This window comes from Arachis ipaensis, chromosome B5 (genome assembly GCF_059453495.1).
Source record: "Arachis ipaensis isolate K30076 ecotype BB chromosome B5, ASM5945349v1, whole genome shotgun sequence".
In the NCBI taxonomy this organism is placed as follows: domain Eukaryota; kingdom Viridiplantae; phylum Streptophyta; class Magnoliopsida; order Fabales; family Fabaceae; genus Arachis; species Arachis ipaensis.
Genome location: NC_142440.1, coordinates 93,300,253 through 93,315,782, shown reverse-complemented (window position 1 = coordinate 93,315,782; position 15,530 = coordinate 93,300,253). Strand labels below are relative to the sequence as shown.

Genomic DNA, 15,530 nt, shown 5'->3' with positions numbered 1-15,530 from the left:
AAAGAGTGAAAACTTGATTAGTGAATCTCAATTGCAAATGTTACAGGTTCAGCTATATATAGAGTGAATGTCACTAACTAACTATCCTACTTGGCATAAATACAACAACAAGCAGTTACTTAACAGGAAGAGATAACTGCCTAACTAATTTTATATAGAGGAGTGTAAGGTGTGAGTAGAAGAGGGTGAGATCTGAAGGCATAGAGTTGGTTCACACCCCCCCCCTCAAGGTTGGGCTTATGAAGATCACATAAGCCAAGCTTGGAGTGACAGGATGAGAAAGGTGCAGGGGAGAGGACTTTAGTGAAGATATCTGCAGTTTGGTGTAATGTGGAGATGGGAAGGAGCTTGATAACTTGTGCTTGAGCCTTGTCGCGCACTATATGGCAGTCAGCTTCTATGTGTTTGGTACGTTCGTGAAACACCGGATTCGCCGCAATGTGCAATGCGGACTGACTATCACAGTAGATAGCTGCTGGTTTGAGGATTGGAACTGTGAGATCCTAAAGGATGAAGACGATCCATTGAGCTTCACATGTTGAGGCAGCCAAGGCTCTATACTCGGCTTCAGCGAAAGAGCAAGCAACAGTAACCTGTTTCTTGCTCTTCCATGTGATCAACGTAGTGCCCAGAAAAAAACAATAACCGGATATGGACCTCCTCGTGTCAGGGCAGGTGGCCCAGTCACTGTCTGAGAAGCCGGTGAGCTGTAAGTCTGATTTGGTTTTGAATAAAAGGCCCTGGGCAGGAGCTGATTTCAGATACTTCAGGACTCTTAGAGCGGCTTGGAAGCGTTTATTAGTGGGGCAATCAAGAAATTCACTTAGCTTTCCAACGACAAAGCTAATTTCAGGTCTTGTATTGGTTAGGTATAAGAGTCTTCCTAGCAGTCTTCTATATTCACTAGCATTTGGCATTGGGTCTCCAAACTCTTTAGAGAGATGAGAAATGTAATCCATAGGAGTTGAACAACTCCTGGATCCAAGCATCCCATATTCTTCCAGTAAATCTAGGCAATATTTTCTTTGATACATTGTTATTCCTCTCTTGCTTCGAGCAAACTCAAAACCGAGAAAGAACTTCAATTCTCCAGTATCTTTAAATTTGAAGAGGTCATGAAGATGTTGCTTCAAAGGTGTGATTTCTTTGATACAGTTTCCCGCAAGCACCAAGTCATCGACATAGACTATCACAGCTGTGAATCTAGAACCAGCAACCTTTGTGAACAAACTGTAATCATGTTTTGACTGAGTGTAGCCAAATTTGATCAAGGTGTGAGCTAATTTTGAGTTTCACTGTCTGCTGGCTTGCTTTAAGCCATAGAGTGACTTCTCTAATTTGCATATCAGCTTCGGATTGGACACATTCAAGCCAGGGGGTGGTTTCATGTAGACTTTCTCTTCAAGATCTCCATGTAGAAAAGATGTGTTCACATCTAACTGGTGGATGAACCAATCTTTGGCAGCTGTAACGGCTAGAAGAATCCTCAAAGTGTTCATTTTCACTATGGGACTAAAAGTGTCAGAATAGTCTTGCCCTGGAATTTGGGTGAATCCCTTTGCTACCAGTCGGGCTTTGCATCTTTCAACACTTCCATCAACCTTAAGTTTGGTCTTAAAAACGCATTTGCATCCAATTGCAAGCTTGCCAGCTGGTAAAGTAGTGAGTGACCAGGTTCGGTTTTCATCAAGAGCAGCAAGTTTTGATTTGATAGCTTCTTGCCAACAGGGATACATCACAGCCTCCTCATAAGTTTTGGGATCTGTGTTGGTGATCAAGGCAATGGAGAATTTTCTTTTGTTTTCGGATAGACCATGATAGGACAGAACATGAGAAAGAGGGTACCTACTTGAAGTTGGTGGTGTAGTTGAGCTAGTAGTTAGAAAACAATGATAATCTTTTAAGTAGGAGGGGCGTTTTCTTTCTCTGTGAGGTCTTTCAACAATCGGGCCAACATTCTGAGGAATGTAAGGTGCAGCAGTATCCTGTTGATTGTATGGTATGTTTGGTGCACTGATTTGTGGTGAATTGGCCACTTGGCCTTGTGGTGCTGTGTCTGGATTTGTGATGCTGTGATAATGAGATGCAGAGTGTGTTGATGGTGCATTAAAAGGAATGGTGTCAAAAAGAAGAGGGTCTGATAATTGAGTTGATGATGCATGGCACTTTTGGGAGAGTTCTGAATTCTGTGTATTGCACAAAGGTAAAGTGTTCTCATAGAAAACTACATCTCTTGAGAGAAAAAATTCTTTGGAATATAGATCATATAAAATGTACCCTTTTACTCATTGTTTGTAGCCTAAGAAAATGCATTTTCTAGCTCTTGGGTCGAGCTTTTTTCTATTAGCATGAATGGTTGCAGCAAATGCTAAACATCCAAAGACCTTGAAATTGTGTATGTCAGGTAGTTTTTTGTGAAGAATTTCATAAGGGGATTTATTTTTCAAAATGTTGCTGGGAATTCTATTGATGATATATATGGCATGAGCGGCAGCATAATGCCATAGTTTCTTTGGTAAGTTTACATGAAACATAATTGCTCGGGTTACTGCCAAAATGTGTTGGTGTTTCCTCTTAACTATGCCATTTTGTTGAGGGTTTCAACACATGTGTTTTGGTGTATAATACCCTTTTCTGCATAGAATTCAGTTAGTTTGAACTCAGCTCCATTATCTGATCTAACTTGTTTAACAGCTTTGTTAAACTGAGTTTGAACTAACTGAATAAAATTTTTGAGCAGTGTGGCAGCTTCAGATTTATGTTTCATGAAAAATAGCCAACAAAATCTACTTTTATCTTCCACTATTGTGAGAAAGTATTTGTGTCCAGTAGTGGAATTAATATTAATTGGTCCCCATATGTCTATGTGTACTAAATCAAATATTTCTTCTGACATAGACATGCTTATTGGAAATGGAAAATGCTTTTACTTAGCATAATGACAAGACTCACAAGGACTGGTACAAAGATCAAATTTATTGATGAAATTGTAATTTTGTTGCAATACAAGAATTCTGTCATTTGGTAAGTGACCTAGTCTAAGATGCCATAAGTTTGAGGTACTTCTATTCTTATTGTCATGCAGCTTATTACTATTGCTAAGATGTTGTGTTTGTGGTGTGAAGAATGCTACTGCAATTGCTGGTCTTAGTTGAAAGTTCCTTATAGGTTTTAGGTCTTCAAATGCATAAAGCCCCTTCCTTTGCTCAGCTACACCAATCATCTTCAAGGAAAGGCAGTCCTGGATCTTGTAACATTTTTCATCAAAGAAAAATTCACATTTGAGCAAGTTAGTCGTTTTGGAAACTGATATGAGATTAAACTTGAAACTTGGAATGTACAAGACCTTTGTGAGAAAAAAAGTTTTGGAAAAAATTATAGTCCCAGCTGTTGAAGTAACGGTATTGGTTCCATCTGGCATCCTAACAAGTATGGGTTCTATTTTATGTAATGAGTGAAAGGACTCTAAACAGTATGCTACATGATCGCTCGCTCCTGAATCAATCACCCAGGAGCTAGGTTTAAAGGTTGAAACAGACATGGTATGAGCAATACCTTGATGAGAGGGTAATGTGACAATTTGGTTTATGGCATGTTGAGGCTTGTGTGTATCCAAAGACGACTGTTTCAAGAGAGCAAGCAAGGCATGCTTCTGTTCCCTTGTGAATTCCAGTTCTGTACCACTGTCCTCTACTAGCTGGTCATCACCGATTCTTGCAAAATTCTCGTCATCAGTAATAGCATTGTTGATTGCACTGCTTTCTTGTTTGAGGTGAGGAGGTAAACCATGCTTTTTGTAGCATGTGTCGATTAGATGGCCAGTTTTCCCACAATAGGTACATACTTTTGTTCGTCCTCTTCCTCTGCCAGCAGTTCTTCCTCCCCTACCTCGGCCCCTTCCTCCTTGTGTTGAGGGTTGATATGGAGCAGTACTATTCATCAAAATTTTGTTTTCAGTGAGGGGTTCACCACATTGAAACTGTCTTTCTTGTTGCAAAAGCAGTGAAAAAGGCTTGTTCAATGCTTGGTAAAGGTTGCATCAGCATTATTTGTGACCTCACTATCGCATATTGTTCGTTCAAGCCTCTGAGAAAGCGAACGATATAGGTCTCATCTCTGTATCCTCTCATAACAGTTCCACACGTACAATTCCCGTTCTTGCAATGTATGCAGTTAGGTAGGGTCCTAAAGTTCTCCAGCTTTTCTTAAATACTTTTCAGCCTAGTGAAATAGTCGGTCATGTTTAAATCATCTTGCCTCAGAGTGAACATTTCTTCTTCCAATCCTGCTACCTTGAATACATCTCCCTGAAAATATCTGTGTTTCAAATCTTTCCACAGATCTGAAGTGACATTGTGCCACATCACGCTTTGTGCTATATCTGGACTAAGTGAGAGGGTGATCCAGGAGATGACGTAGTCGTTGCATCGTTCCCACACTTCAAACAAAGGATCTGTTGGTTCTGGTTTACTGATGCTTTCATTCACAAATTTGATCTTGTTCTTTGAGCTTAGTGCACGCAACATGGCCCTCTCCCAACTGTGATAGTTGTTTGAGCCTAAAACCATGGAGATTAACGGTGAACCAGGACTCTCACCTGGATGCAGATAATAGGGACTTGTCGGATCTACGATTGAAGAGGCACGAGTTCTTGGTGATTGAGTCTGATTGATTTGTTGACTAACCAGACTCGCTAGGGTTTGAAGATCGATTCCGGAAATTGTCGCATCGGAAACCGGATTTGGTGGACGATTAGCCATTGATCGAGAATTGAAAGGAGAGAGGAGTTCTTAATCAAGATTTTGAGTGCCAGAAATCGAACAGATGATCAAATCGAACAGATAATCAAATCGAATCAAGAAGAGAAAGAATCACCGTGATTGAAAAGAAGAAAGAGATCGATCAAATCGAATCAAGAAGAGAAAGATCACCGTGATTGAAAAGGAGGAAGAGATCGATGAGGTATGGATTCACTAACTCTTCACCAACAGTTCAAGTTCTTCAACCTTACTCCATGCTCACCGCACCATGTGTAAAGCGGTTCAAGCTATGAGCAATAAGGAATGAACACTGAACATTCAAGAACAAGGGAAGAGAGTTTCTGAACTCTGAATTCTTGATGTGAATTGCAGAGAGTGAAAACTTGATTAGTGAATCTCAATTGCAAATGTTACAGGTTCAGCTATATATAGAGTGAATGTCACTAACTAACTATCCTACTTGGTATAAATACAACAACAAGCAGTTACTTAACAGGAAGAGATAACTGCCCAACTAATTTTATATAGAGGAGTGTAAGGTGTGAGTAGAAGAGGGTGAGATCTCAAGGCATAGAGTTGGTTCACAAATGCATTTAAGTCAAACATGTACCTACAAGATCGAGAAATACTAGCTTCCTACCGGTGAATGAGTTACCATACACTAATCACCACAAAGATGTTGACTCATATTAGATGCTTCTAATTATAAAATAATATAATGATAACAGAAAATCTTCTGCAGTTGAAAAAGCCTTTGATATAAAGATCAAATATGAAAACATCACTCCTTAAAGCTAAAAGTAGAAGCTAAAAGCATAAAAGAACTAAACCAGCCCTTGACTTTTTTTTCCTTAACCACTTCTAGGAGCCAAGCAAACCATGAAGGAAACCCAAGTAACAGAATCATGGAATCATATTTCCATCTTTGTAGTGCATCCCATCATCATCATCATTGTCTTCATGTACTCCATCAATTTAACCATTTGTGATTCGATTAGTGCCCCTTCAGATACAATCCTCCTTGATTGCGGTTCCTCTGGAGAATCATCATATAACGGAGCACGATGGATAGGTGACATTGGGTCTAGTTTCTTGCTTCCAAAATATAGCAAAAGTTCTTCTACTCTCTCGGTTTTGAACCAATATCACAACAGAGTGCCAAAAATACCATACTCAACAACAAGAATAATTCATTCACCTCTCAACTACACTTTCTCCTTCACCCCGAGCCTCAAATTCATTCGTATATACTTTCTATCAGCTTCATATTTAAATATGAATCCTTCTAAAGCCTATTTTTCGGTCAAAGCAGGTTGTTACACTCTTTTAAGTAGTTTTAGTCCTTTTGTTGCTTCACAAGAACTCAACTTAGCTTATTTCACTAAGGATTTCTTGGTCAATGTTGTGGAAGAGAAACTAAACATAACCATCATTCCTTCTTCTCTAATTTCCAATGCATTTGCTTTTGTAAATGGCATTGAGATATTCTCAGTGCCCTCTACTATATATTTTCCAGTTTCCAATTTTCATGTTCCTTACCTTGGGCACCAAGAATTAAATATAAGTGATCATCAATATGCTCTTGAAATGCTCTACCGGGTTTCTATCAATGAAGTTGAAAATGTATTTGGGGCATGGGTAGAAGATTCAGGCTACTTATATAGTTCACTTCATGGAAGTGTTCTTGACAGTAGAATTCGACCTCTTCCGATTACTTACAACACTTCCACTTCATTTGATTTCAATTATTTGGCTCCAGAAGAACTATATTGGATTGCCAGAACAATGGGAAGCAACCAAGATGCCAACATGGAGTACAATTTAACATGGTCGTTTCCTGTTGATTCTGGATTCAAATACCTTGTTAGGCTTCATTTCTGCGAGATCTCCATGGAGGTAACTAAGGTCAACCAAAGGGTGTTCAACGTGTATATCAACAACCAAACAGCAGAGGAGAGAATGGATTTGGTTGCTTTGGTTGGTGCACCATTTGTTGCCTTCTACAAAGACTATGTTGTTATGGTTCCTAGGGAAAGCGAGAGGAGGAGAAATATGTCGATTGCGCTTCACCCAAACATAGCATCAAAACCCAAGTTTGCTGATGCCATCTTGAATGGCATAGAGATCATCAAGTTAAGTGACAGTAATTTTAATCTTGCAGTTAGTTTCCCATTGAAAGAGGAACACCAAAAGAAGAAGAAGAAAGCTCCACTTGTGATTGTTCTTGCTTGTACTTCAGCCGTTACTTTTGCGTTGTTTATTGCTATTTATGTTCTTATCCATCAATCTTGTAAGAAACAAAACAGGGAAAATCTTCAAGTACTCTCTTTGAATGCTACTAGAGAAAATTACAAAAATATGCAAGTAAAAATGACCTCAGGTCATCAGTGCTACCAATTCACATTAGCAGAGATTATCATAGCCACTGACAACTTCAAGGAAGATCAAGTGATTGGGGAGGGAGGCTTTGGAAAGGTGTACAAAGGCATAATAAATGATGGAGTCACTCCTTGCGCTATAAAGCGATGCAAAAAAGGTTCGCATCAAGGATTTAAGGAGTTTCAAAATGAGATAAGCCTTTTCACATTTTGTCACTTGAATGTGGTGTCACTCGTAGGCTTCTGCCAAGAGGAGAATGAATTGATACTTGTGTATGAATACATGGCTAATGGCAGTCTTTGTGATCATTTATACAAGAAACAGAACCAGCCACTTTCATGGAATCAGAGACTGAAGATTTGTGTTGGCGCGGCACGAGGACTACATTATTTGCATACTGGCACAAGGCAGCCAATCATTCATCGCGATATCAAGTCAGCCAACATATTGCTGGATGATCACTTGGTGCCTAAGATTTCTGATTTCGGGTTATCAAGAATCATTCCCTTCTCCTCCCACACCCATGTTACCACTGAGGTGAAGGGTACTTTTGGATACTTAGATCCAGAGTACTACAAGAGGAGAAAATTGACTGAAAAATCTGACGTCTATTCGTTCGGCGTGGTTTTGTTTGAAGTGTTGTGTGGAAGACCAGCAGTGAAACGTGTCGAAGTAGAAGAGCAAAGTGAGAAGGTTGGTTTGGCGGAATGGGCCTTGCATTGCCACCAATGTAGAAGCATTGAACATCTAGTTGATGCGAAATTAGAAGGAAAGATCAGATCAGAATGCTTGGTGGCATTTGTAGAAATTGGCATCCAATGTTTGAGTCATAGGAGTGTAGAAAGGCCAACAATGGGAGATGTTCTTAGTAAATTGGAGGATATCTTGTCTTTGCAGGAGAGTTCTGAGGATCAAGAAATAACCATGTGAAATAAAATATCTGGTGAAAAAGAACAGTTACATACTTACATGTAATACCATAGTATATGCAATTAGTATTACATCTAATTCATTCATTTTTTGGGATATCTATTGTTCAGTATATAACTTGATTCACAGGGTACATTTTCTTTACTTCTCTCTTTCTCTTATTCTTGAAATTCCTTAACTGCGGAAATAGGCATTGTAGTTTAGACTTGAACTTCGATTGTTAAACCTGAATCAGGTGCATATAGTTTAAGTTCATAATTTGAACTTCCAATGAGGACAATCCGCTTATATGATTTATCTCATATTAAGGAAATTTATTACGATATGAAGAGCAAGAGGTTAGTAACGTATTTTGCTGTAAGAACAACGTTTTTCTTCATTTTAATAGACAAATTTAATTATATTTGAATATCAACGTGTTTTTTGATCATTTTTCTTTCTGCTTATGAAAATAAATAGCAACAGCTGATTTGGATATCATAAATTGGCTTTTGTGCTTATTCAAATATGTGTAAGAACCTAAATTGTCTATGATGCTAAACAAATGTGTGCCTTATCCAAGAGAATGAGATGATTCTACAGTTGTTTGGAACCAAAGCGAGTAATTTATTCATTGTGATTGGCAAATCTGCAATGTGATTTCGTTGGACCCTCCATTGTTATTCTCTAGTAATAACGTTAAAAATAATATATATATATATTTTCATTCAAATGTGGACTTTGGATAGTCCATTAGTCTTTTATGATGATTGGATATTTCAAGTTGGAAACCATATTGTGCGTTCCACTGTTTATGTCTTGAATTCCTCATCCTATCCTATACTCCATATTAAATATTAATATGATATATGATATATGAACAGCAAGTTGATAAGCACACTTTGTTTTTTTTCTTCTCCGACAGAGAAAGTCATCGTTGTCGGCAGAGTATTCAAATAGCTGATATTTGTTATCATTCACGTGCCAACTGTAGTCATTTAATTGATTGTATTGAAAAATCAAACCACGTTATTAGGACAATGCGGAAGGTGCCCAACTACAAGAAGCTTTAGGGCTAATCAGTAATCACTCTTATTAGAATCCATGATATCTTCATAAAACACAAGCACAATGGAGAAAAATATGCACACAGTGACATGGAGTATGCACATTTTTGTTACAATTTTTAATCTTTTGCAATTACAAGTATTTACTCTTGCTGATAGAGGCACTTATGTGCCTTCAGAGAACATTGTTATTAACTGTGGCTCAAGTGCATCAGAAGTTACAGAATATGATGGTAGGAACTGGACTGGTGATGCAAGCACCACCAAGTCGTCTCAAATAGCCGAAGCCCCTGGCATTCCTGTTTCTGTTCCTCGAGTTCCATATAAGACTGCTAGGATATTTCGGTCACAGTTCACATACACATTCAATGTAACACCAGGTCCGAAATTCGTCCGGCTTCACTTCTATCCAGCTTCTTACTTGGACATGGATGTCTCCAAAGCGTTTTTGTCCGTTACCGCTGGTAACTTCACTCTACTCCACAACTTGAGTGTTTCCTTAAACACGGATTACTTCCACGTAGCATATTTGATGAAAGAATTCATCATCCATGTAAGTGGAAGCACTTTGGAACTCACATTCTCCCCATCGTCTAATGCCACTGCTGCCTTTGCATTTGTGAATGGGATTGAAGTTGTTTCAATGCCATTTAGCTTATACTTTCGTTGTCTCAATGCTCCTCTACCGTTAGTTGGTCACTATCCTGCACTTTATTACATTTGTAATGATACTGCCATGGAAACCTTATACAGATTAAATGTAGGAGGTGATCAAATTACACCAAAATATGATACAGGGACGATGTTTCGCACATGGGAGGAAGATTGATCCTTTCATATTTGGGGGTGATAAAGGTATTGAACCCATCAACATGAGCATGCCGATTTCGTACGCAAATGGTGTTCCTCCTTATGCTGCCCCAAAAGATGTCTACCGCACTTCCCGTTCAATGGAAACCTTTAAGGCAGGCTTGATCAACTTAAACTTCAACATGACGTGGTTTTTCCCTGTTGATTCTGGATTCAAGTATCTTGTAAGGCTTCACTTCTGTGAAATTTATAGCCAAATCACGAAGGTGAATGAAGTTGTGTTTTCTATATACTTAAATAATCAAACAGCTGATGCAGGTTTTGATCCAATAAGCGTGAGTGGGGGCCCCGGAGTTGGTGTATACCAAGATTATGTGGTGATGGTTTCCAGAGCTAGCGAGGCAAAGCAGGATTTGTGGCTAGATCTCCACCCAAACAAGTATTCCAAACCTCTGTACTACAATTCATACTTGAATGGTGTAGAGATCTTTAAACTAAGCAGTACCGATGAGAAGAATCTTTCTGCGCTTAATCCTTCCCCTCTCGATAGCAATTTACGCTCAGGTGTAAAAGCTTCCCATGCTATTGTTAAAAACTCAAAGAAACTCACGTTCATCCTCATCGTATGTGGAACTGCTGCAGTGGTTATACTAGTTCTCCTGTGTCTAATTCTGTGCAAGATCATTATGCCAAGGAGGATCATATCATGGTTTGATCGCTTTTCCATCAAAACTAACGATGTCAAAGAAGTAAACAAGATACCGTTTGGCGCTCATATTTCATTGCAAGAGATAAAGGCAGCAACAGGCAACTTCGACGAGGCTCTAATCATCGGCATAGGCGGATTTGGAAAGGTTTACAAGGGTAGTTTTGATGGTGGGGATACTTATGTAGCCGTAAAGCGTGGTGATTCATTGTCAGAACAAGGTGCTCTAGAATACAAGACTGAGATCGAATTTCTCTCGAAGCTGCGGCATCACAACCTTGTGTCTCTTTTGGGCTACTGCAATGAAGATGAGGAGATCATACTTGTATATAACTTCATGGCCAGTGGAACGCTCCATGATCATCTCCATTTGAGACAGAGAGATCATACCCCCTTATCGTGGATTCAACGTCTCGATATATGCATTGGAGTTGCAAAAGGTTTGCACTATCTGCACACAGGGACACAGCAGAGGATCATACACCGCGACATCAAGACAACCAACATACTCTTAGACCATAATTGGGTGGCAAAAATTTCTGATTTTGGGTTGTCAAAGTCAAGTTACCCATCCTTTAGCACCACCAATGTGAAGGGAACTGCTGGTTATCTTGATCCAGAGTATTATAAATTCCACAAGTTGACCGAGAAGTCGGATTTATACTCACTCGGGGTTGTGCTGCTGGAAGTTCTAAGCGCAAGGCCTGCTGTGAGTCAAGGTGACGTGGACAACAACAATGACGAGCCTCTGATGTTGGCTGAATTTGCTAAGTTATGCTTTGAGAATGGCAATTTGGAGCAGATAGTAGATCCCAAAATAGAAGGAGAGATAGTAAAAGAGTGCTTTGAGGTATATTTAGGAGTTGCAATGAAGTGTTTGGCTGAAAGAGGTGTGGAGAGGCCATCTACCGGTGATGTTCTGCAGAATCTTGAACTCGCAAAGCGATTGCAGAGAAATGGTGGTGTTACTCGTGATGGAAATACGCAAAGGAATAGTAATCATGCTCTACAGGGCAATTCAGATTTGACTCCTGGGATTGAGTTTTCTGATCTCATAATGCCTGCTGGTAGATGAACTATATATATAGTTCCTTATATATTATTACTTATCCATAAATCTAACAAAATGAAGCATTTCATTACATTCATAATAACAAATATTGTTACAAATCTTGTTCAGTCTCAATTCTGGAAATACAATTTCGCTCGAACAATAGTAACTAGCCACGAAATATTCTAGTGGCAAATCCCAATAATTACATCAAAGAAATTTTTTTTTTTTTTTTTTTTTTGATAAATTCCACACTTAAAATGAGGTGCATAATGTATATAGACACAATACTACAAATTCACATCTCCACAAGTATACAGACTTTCAATGTTCCTCAATGGTACCACTTCTGTGTAACCTTCAAAGAAGTCAATAGATATTGTCTTTTGTAAGCCACTAAGCCCAACCTATACCAATGAACCAAATAGCATCACCCGAAGAAAGAAATATAATTGTAAAGAAGAAAATAATGTACCAGAACCCCTATAACTTAATTATTACATATGGATGAAAAGGATACAGTACGAATTTAGGAGACCTGAAAATTTTGGTGAAGCAAGGTTCCAAATTTCCAATCAATGCTGCAAGACAATACTCATTGCATTTTATCCTCTCATCTAAGACAGTTCTCCTAAGGCATCCAAAACTGGAAGATACCCTTTTGTTAGCAATAAATACAAGTATGAGCAATCACACAATAAACCAAAGATCAAGGCAGACTAGGACAATAAACCAGACATTGTCTCAGCATGATATATGGTGACAAAGAGTCTCTGAAGTGAATGAAAATCAATAAATATAGATATAGAAAAGCCAATTATACTGCCAGGGGCACACAGTAGGCCAGCAGCTACCCATAGCCCATAGCAATACATTGAAACGAAAATTTTCGTATCTACTTACAGAAAAAATCTATCTCAACATTATAGAAAAGCAACACTAAGCCACTTATAAAAAACTTACTATCATAACAAAGAAAACAATTGTAACATCTATCTCTCGGGTGCCAAATTCATCATATATTATCATCCAAGGAAGAGAGGATACAATACCTTAATAGCTTGTTGAAAGAAAAGAACAGTAATTAGCGTGTTGAACAACTACCCTGCAACTCTTGTAAACCTTGTGATTTCAGTGCAAGCATTAAAAATGCCAAGTAGAATCAAGAAGGTGCACGCCACACGTTAACCCTGTCAACACAGGTGAACATCAAAGTTAAGCCACATGTGCAATGGAACTACATAAATGATAACTACATGAGAAACAAAAAAGTAATTTGAAAGCTCTAAAAAAGAAGGATGTTGAGTTAAGAAATTAATTAATAGAATTGATGATGACAAACATTTGATTAGTGGGCTAATCACCCAATTAGTTTTGATTATTCTTGATAAGTGATGCAGGCTAAAAACAAGTGTTACAGCAGCCCAACATCAAACAAAAGATTTATGCTAATGGGCTGAATAGTAAGTGAAAACAAAGAGAAGCCTAAGTCATTCATCTCAAGCAAAAATTCTTCAAAGAAGCAAGGCAAGGCACCAACGGGTTGTTTAATGGAAAACTAATCCAAGCCCGTATCCATCCCACAAAGCTTCTCTTGTAAGATTGAAGTCTTCTCTCTTTCAAAGTGCAACGCTCATCTCTCTATGACCAAGTTAAATCAGCTTCAGAAAAGTAAGAAAGAGAAAGAGAGAAAGAGCTTCTTCATCAAGATAGTCACCAAAGAAGCAAGAAAGAGAAACTAAGCTTGAAAGGCAGAAGTCATCTCAACAAATCCAAACCAAATCAAGCTTAGGTTATAGGTAAATCTTTTTCTCATACATGCAACTTAGTTACATCTCTTCTTTCCAACTCTCTGCTCTATCCGAAATGGGATACAAGGGAAAGAGGATTTCTGTTCTTCCCTGCTGTGTATCTACGGTCTTAAACAAGACTTGGGGACCAAGTTGGTTTTCAAGGGCTCAGATCAAGTTGACCTTTGGAAGATTTCTATGGTTGCTGTTTCATGGATTTCGATCAAGATGAGGAAGTCAGAAGGAAAGTTTCCTCTCTAAGGATTAAGGTGAAAAAGTGATTCTGTGGGTTGGTGAAGCTCAAGGATCAAGGTGTTGACCTTGGAAGAAGAACCAAGCAACATGCAAGGAGATAAAAGAAGCTTGCTGCTCATTCAGAAGGCAAGGAGAGAAAACCAGAGTGTGTGAACAGTGTTATGTTTAGAAGTTCCTCTACTTGGATAATGCTATCTTTCAAAGAAGCATTCGGCCAATACTGAAGAACTGCATCTGAGGTTTGCGAATCTGGTTTTGCACATAGCAAAGAGGCTGCTGATGAAGTCAATCTCCTTCATGTTTTACTGATTGTAATGTACTTTTCTAAGTTTATCTTTCTGTAATTTCTTGAGAGAAAAGGCATTGTGAGAAAGCTTAAGAAAAAGCCATGAGTGGAAAAAGGCTGAGAGATACACTTAAGAGAAAAGCCTAGAGTTATTTTCTGATTTCTTTAGGTTGGTTAAGTGTCTTGTATCTTGTACCTGTAAGGTATCCCTTTCTTAGTTGGGTTAGCACTAAGAGGAATAGTTAGGTATTAGCATAGCCAACGTCAAGTTAGGTTAGAACTTGAGTGTGAAAGGATTGGGTCAATCCTGTGAAATTGGTGTATGTAATACTGTTAACTATAGTGAAATTCTTCCATAGTTGTGGAGGAGACTGGACGTAGGTTGCATAGCACAAGGCAACCGAACCAGGATACATACTGGTGTTAGCTTTTTTCTTCTCTGCTGAGTTCTGTTTTCTGATATTCATGAGACAAAAATAAATTGTCTCATAAATTTCCGCTGCTGAGTTCAAACAGAACCTGAGTTGAAAGTTCATTTTAAAAGGGTAATAACAGCAACTTAAAAGGAAGACATAGATTCAACCCCCCTTCTCTAAGCCTACTACAACCTTCAATTGGTATCAGAGCTAAGGTCTCAAGAATCAACCTTAACCGCTTGGAGCAAAGATCCAATGACGAATAACATGGGCACAACCACAGTTGCCTACACCCTCACTAAAGGCCAGTCAAACAACCGACCACCTTTCTTCAACGGGAAGAACTAGTCCTACTGGAAAGAAAGGATAAGGATTTTCTTCCAATCCATTGACTACAACATATGGAAGATTGTTGTGAGCGGTCCCAAGATCCCAACAAAAACAAGTGCTGATGGAGTGGTGACTCCAAAAGAAGAAGCTGAATGGAATGAAGATGATAAGAAGAAGATAGAGCTGAATGCCAAAGCAATCAACCTTCTTCAGTGTGTTATCAGCTTTGAAGAGTACCGGAAGGTGTCTAGATGCAAGACAGCCAAAGAAATCTGGGAAAAACTCTAGGTTACACACGAAGGCACCAAACAAGTAAAATAAACGAGGATTGATATGCTGCGAAAAGAGTACGAGATGTTTAGCATGAAGGATGGAGAAAGCATTGATGAAGCGTTTGAGAGATTCTCAATCATAATCAACAACCTTGATGCTATGGATACAAACTATGCAGAACAAACCTTGGTGAGAAAACTCCTTAGAAGCCTCACAAAAGAATGAAAAACCATTTCCACTGTCCTAACCGAAAGTAACAACCTAAGTCCCATAACCTATGATGAGCTGAGAGGAAAACTCCTTGCCTATGAAGCCACACACACAAACACAGACTCAAAGAAAAAGGGAATAGCCCTCAAGTCACAAATAGAACTGAAAGAGAGTGAGTCTAGTGATGGTATTTCAGATGACGAGCTTTTGTTTTTTGCTAGGAGATTTAGAAGGATGATGAAGAACAAGGGCAAATACAAAGGTTCAAGTTCAAAGGAGCACAAGATC

At 38.8% G+C, this 15,530-nt stretch overlaps 1 protein-coding gene and 2 pseudogenes across 3 annotated transcripts; 2 read left to right on the top strand and 1 right to left on the bottom strand.

The window, feature by feature from the left end:
• Nucleotides 1–503: 503 nt before the first annotated feature.
• On the bottom strand, nucleotides 504–4,760 carry LOC148565004 (uncharacterized). Its single transcript, XM_088487115.1, has 4 exons — nucleotides 4,258–4,760; nucleotides 3,008–3,932; nucleotides 1,297–2,186; nucleotides 504–1,203 (listed from the first exon to the last, which is right to left on the bottom strand). Exons 1-4 carry the CDS (start codon nucleotides 4,758–4,760, stop codon nucleotides 504–506), a joined length of 3,018 nt encoding a protein of 1,005 aa, XP_088343241.1.
• Nucleotides 4,761–5,556: 796 nt separating this feature from the next.
• LOC107640709 (receptor-like protein kinase FERONIA pseudogene) lies at nucleotides 5,557–8,213 on the top strand (annotated as a pseudogene). The gene has a single exon (XR_015883635.1). The product of XR_015883635.1 is annotated as a receptor-like protein kinase FERONIA pseudogene (transcript).
• An 860-nt stretch (nucleotides 8,214–9,073) lies between these two features.
• Nucleotides 9,074–11,801, top strand: LOC107640710 (receptor-like protein kinase FERONIA pseudogene; annotated as a pseudogene). The gene has a single exon (XR_015883126.1). The product of XR_015883126.1 is annotated as a receptor-like protein kinase FERONIA pseudogene (transcript).
• The last annotated feature ends 3,729 nt before the right edge of the window (nucleotides 11,802–15,530 follow it).

What these genes read in the sequence shown, in the direction of transcription:
- LOC148565004 (XM_088487115.1), bottom strand. Translation starts at nt 4,760, where the DNA reads ATGGCTAATCGTCCACCAAATCCGGTTTCCGATGCGACAATTTCCGGA. An exon ending in GAAGAAATGTTCACTCTGAG is followed by an intron (nt 3,933 to 4,257) that starts GCAAGATGATTT and finishes TTTGATGAATAG; the next exon opens with TACTGCTCCATATCAACCCT. An exon ending in TACCAAATGACAGAATTCTT is followed by an intron (nt 2,187 to 3,007) that starts GTATTGCAACAA and finishes TGCAATACACAG; the next exon opens with AATTCAGAACTCTCCCAAAA.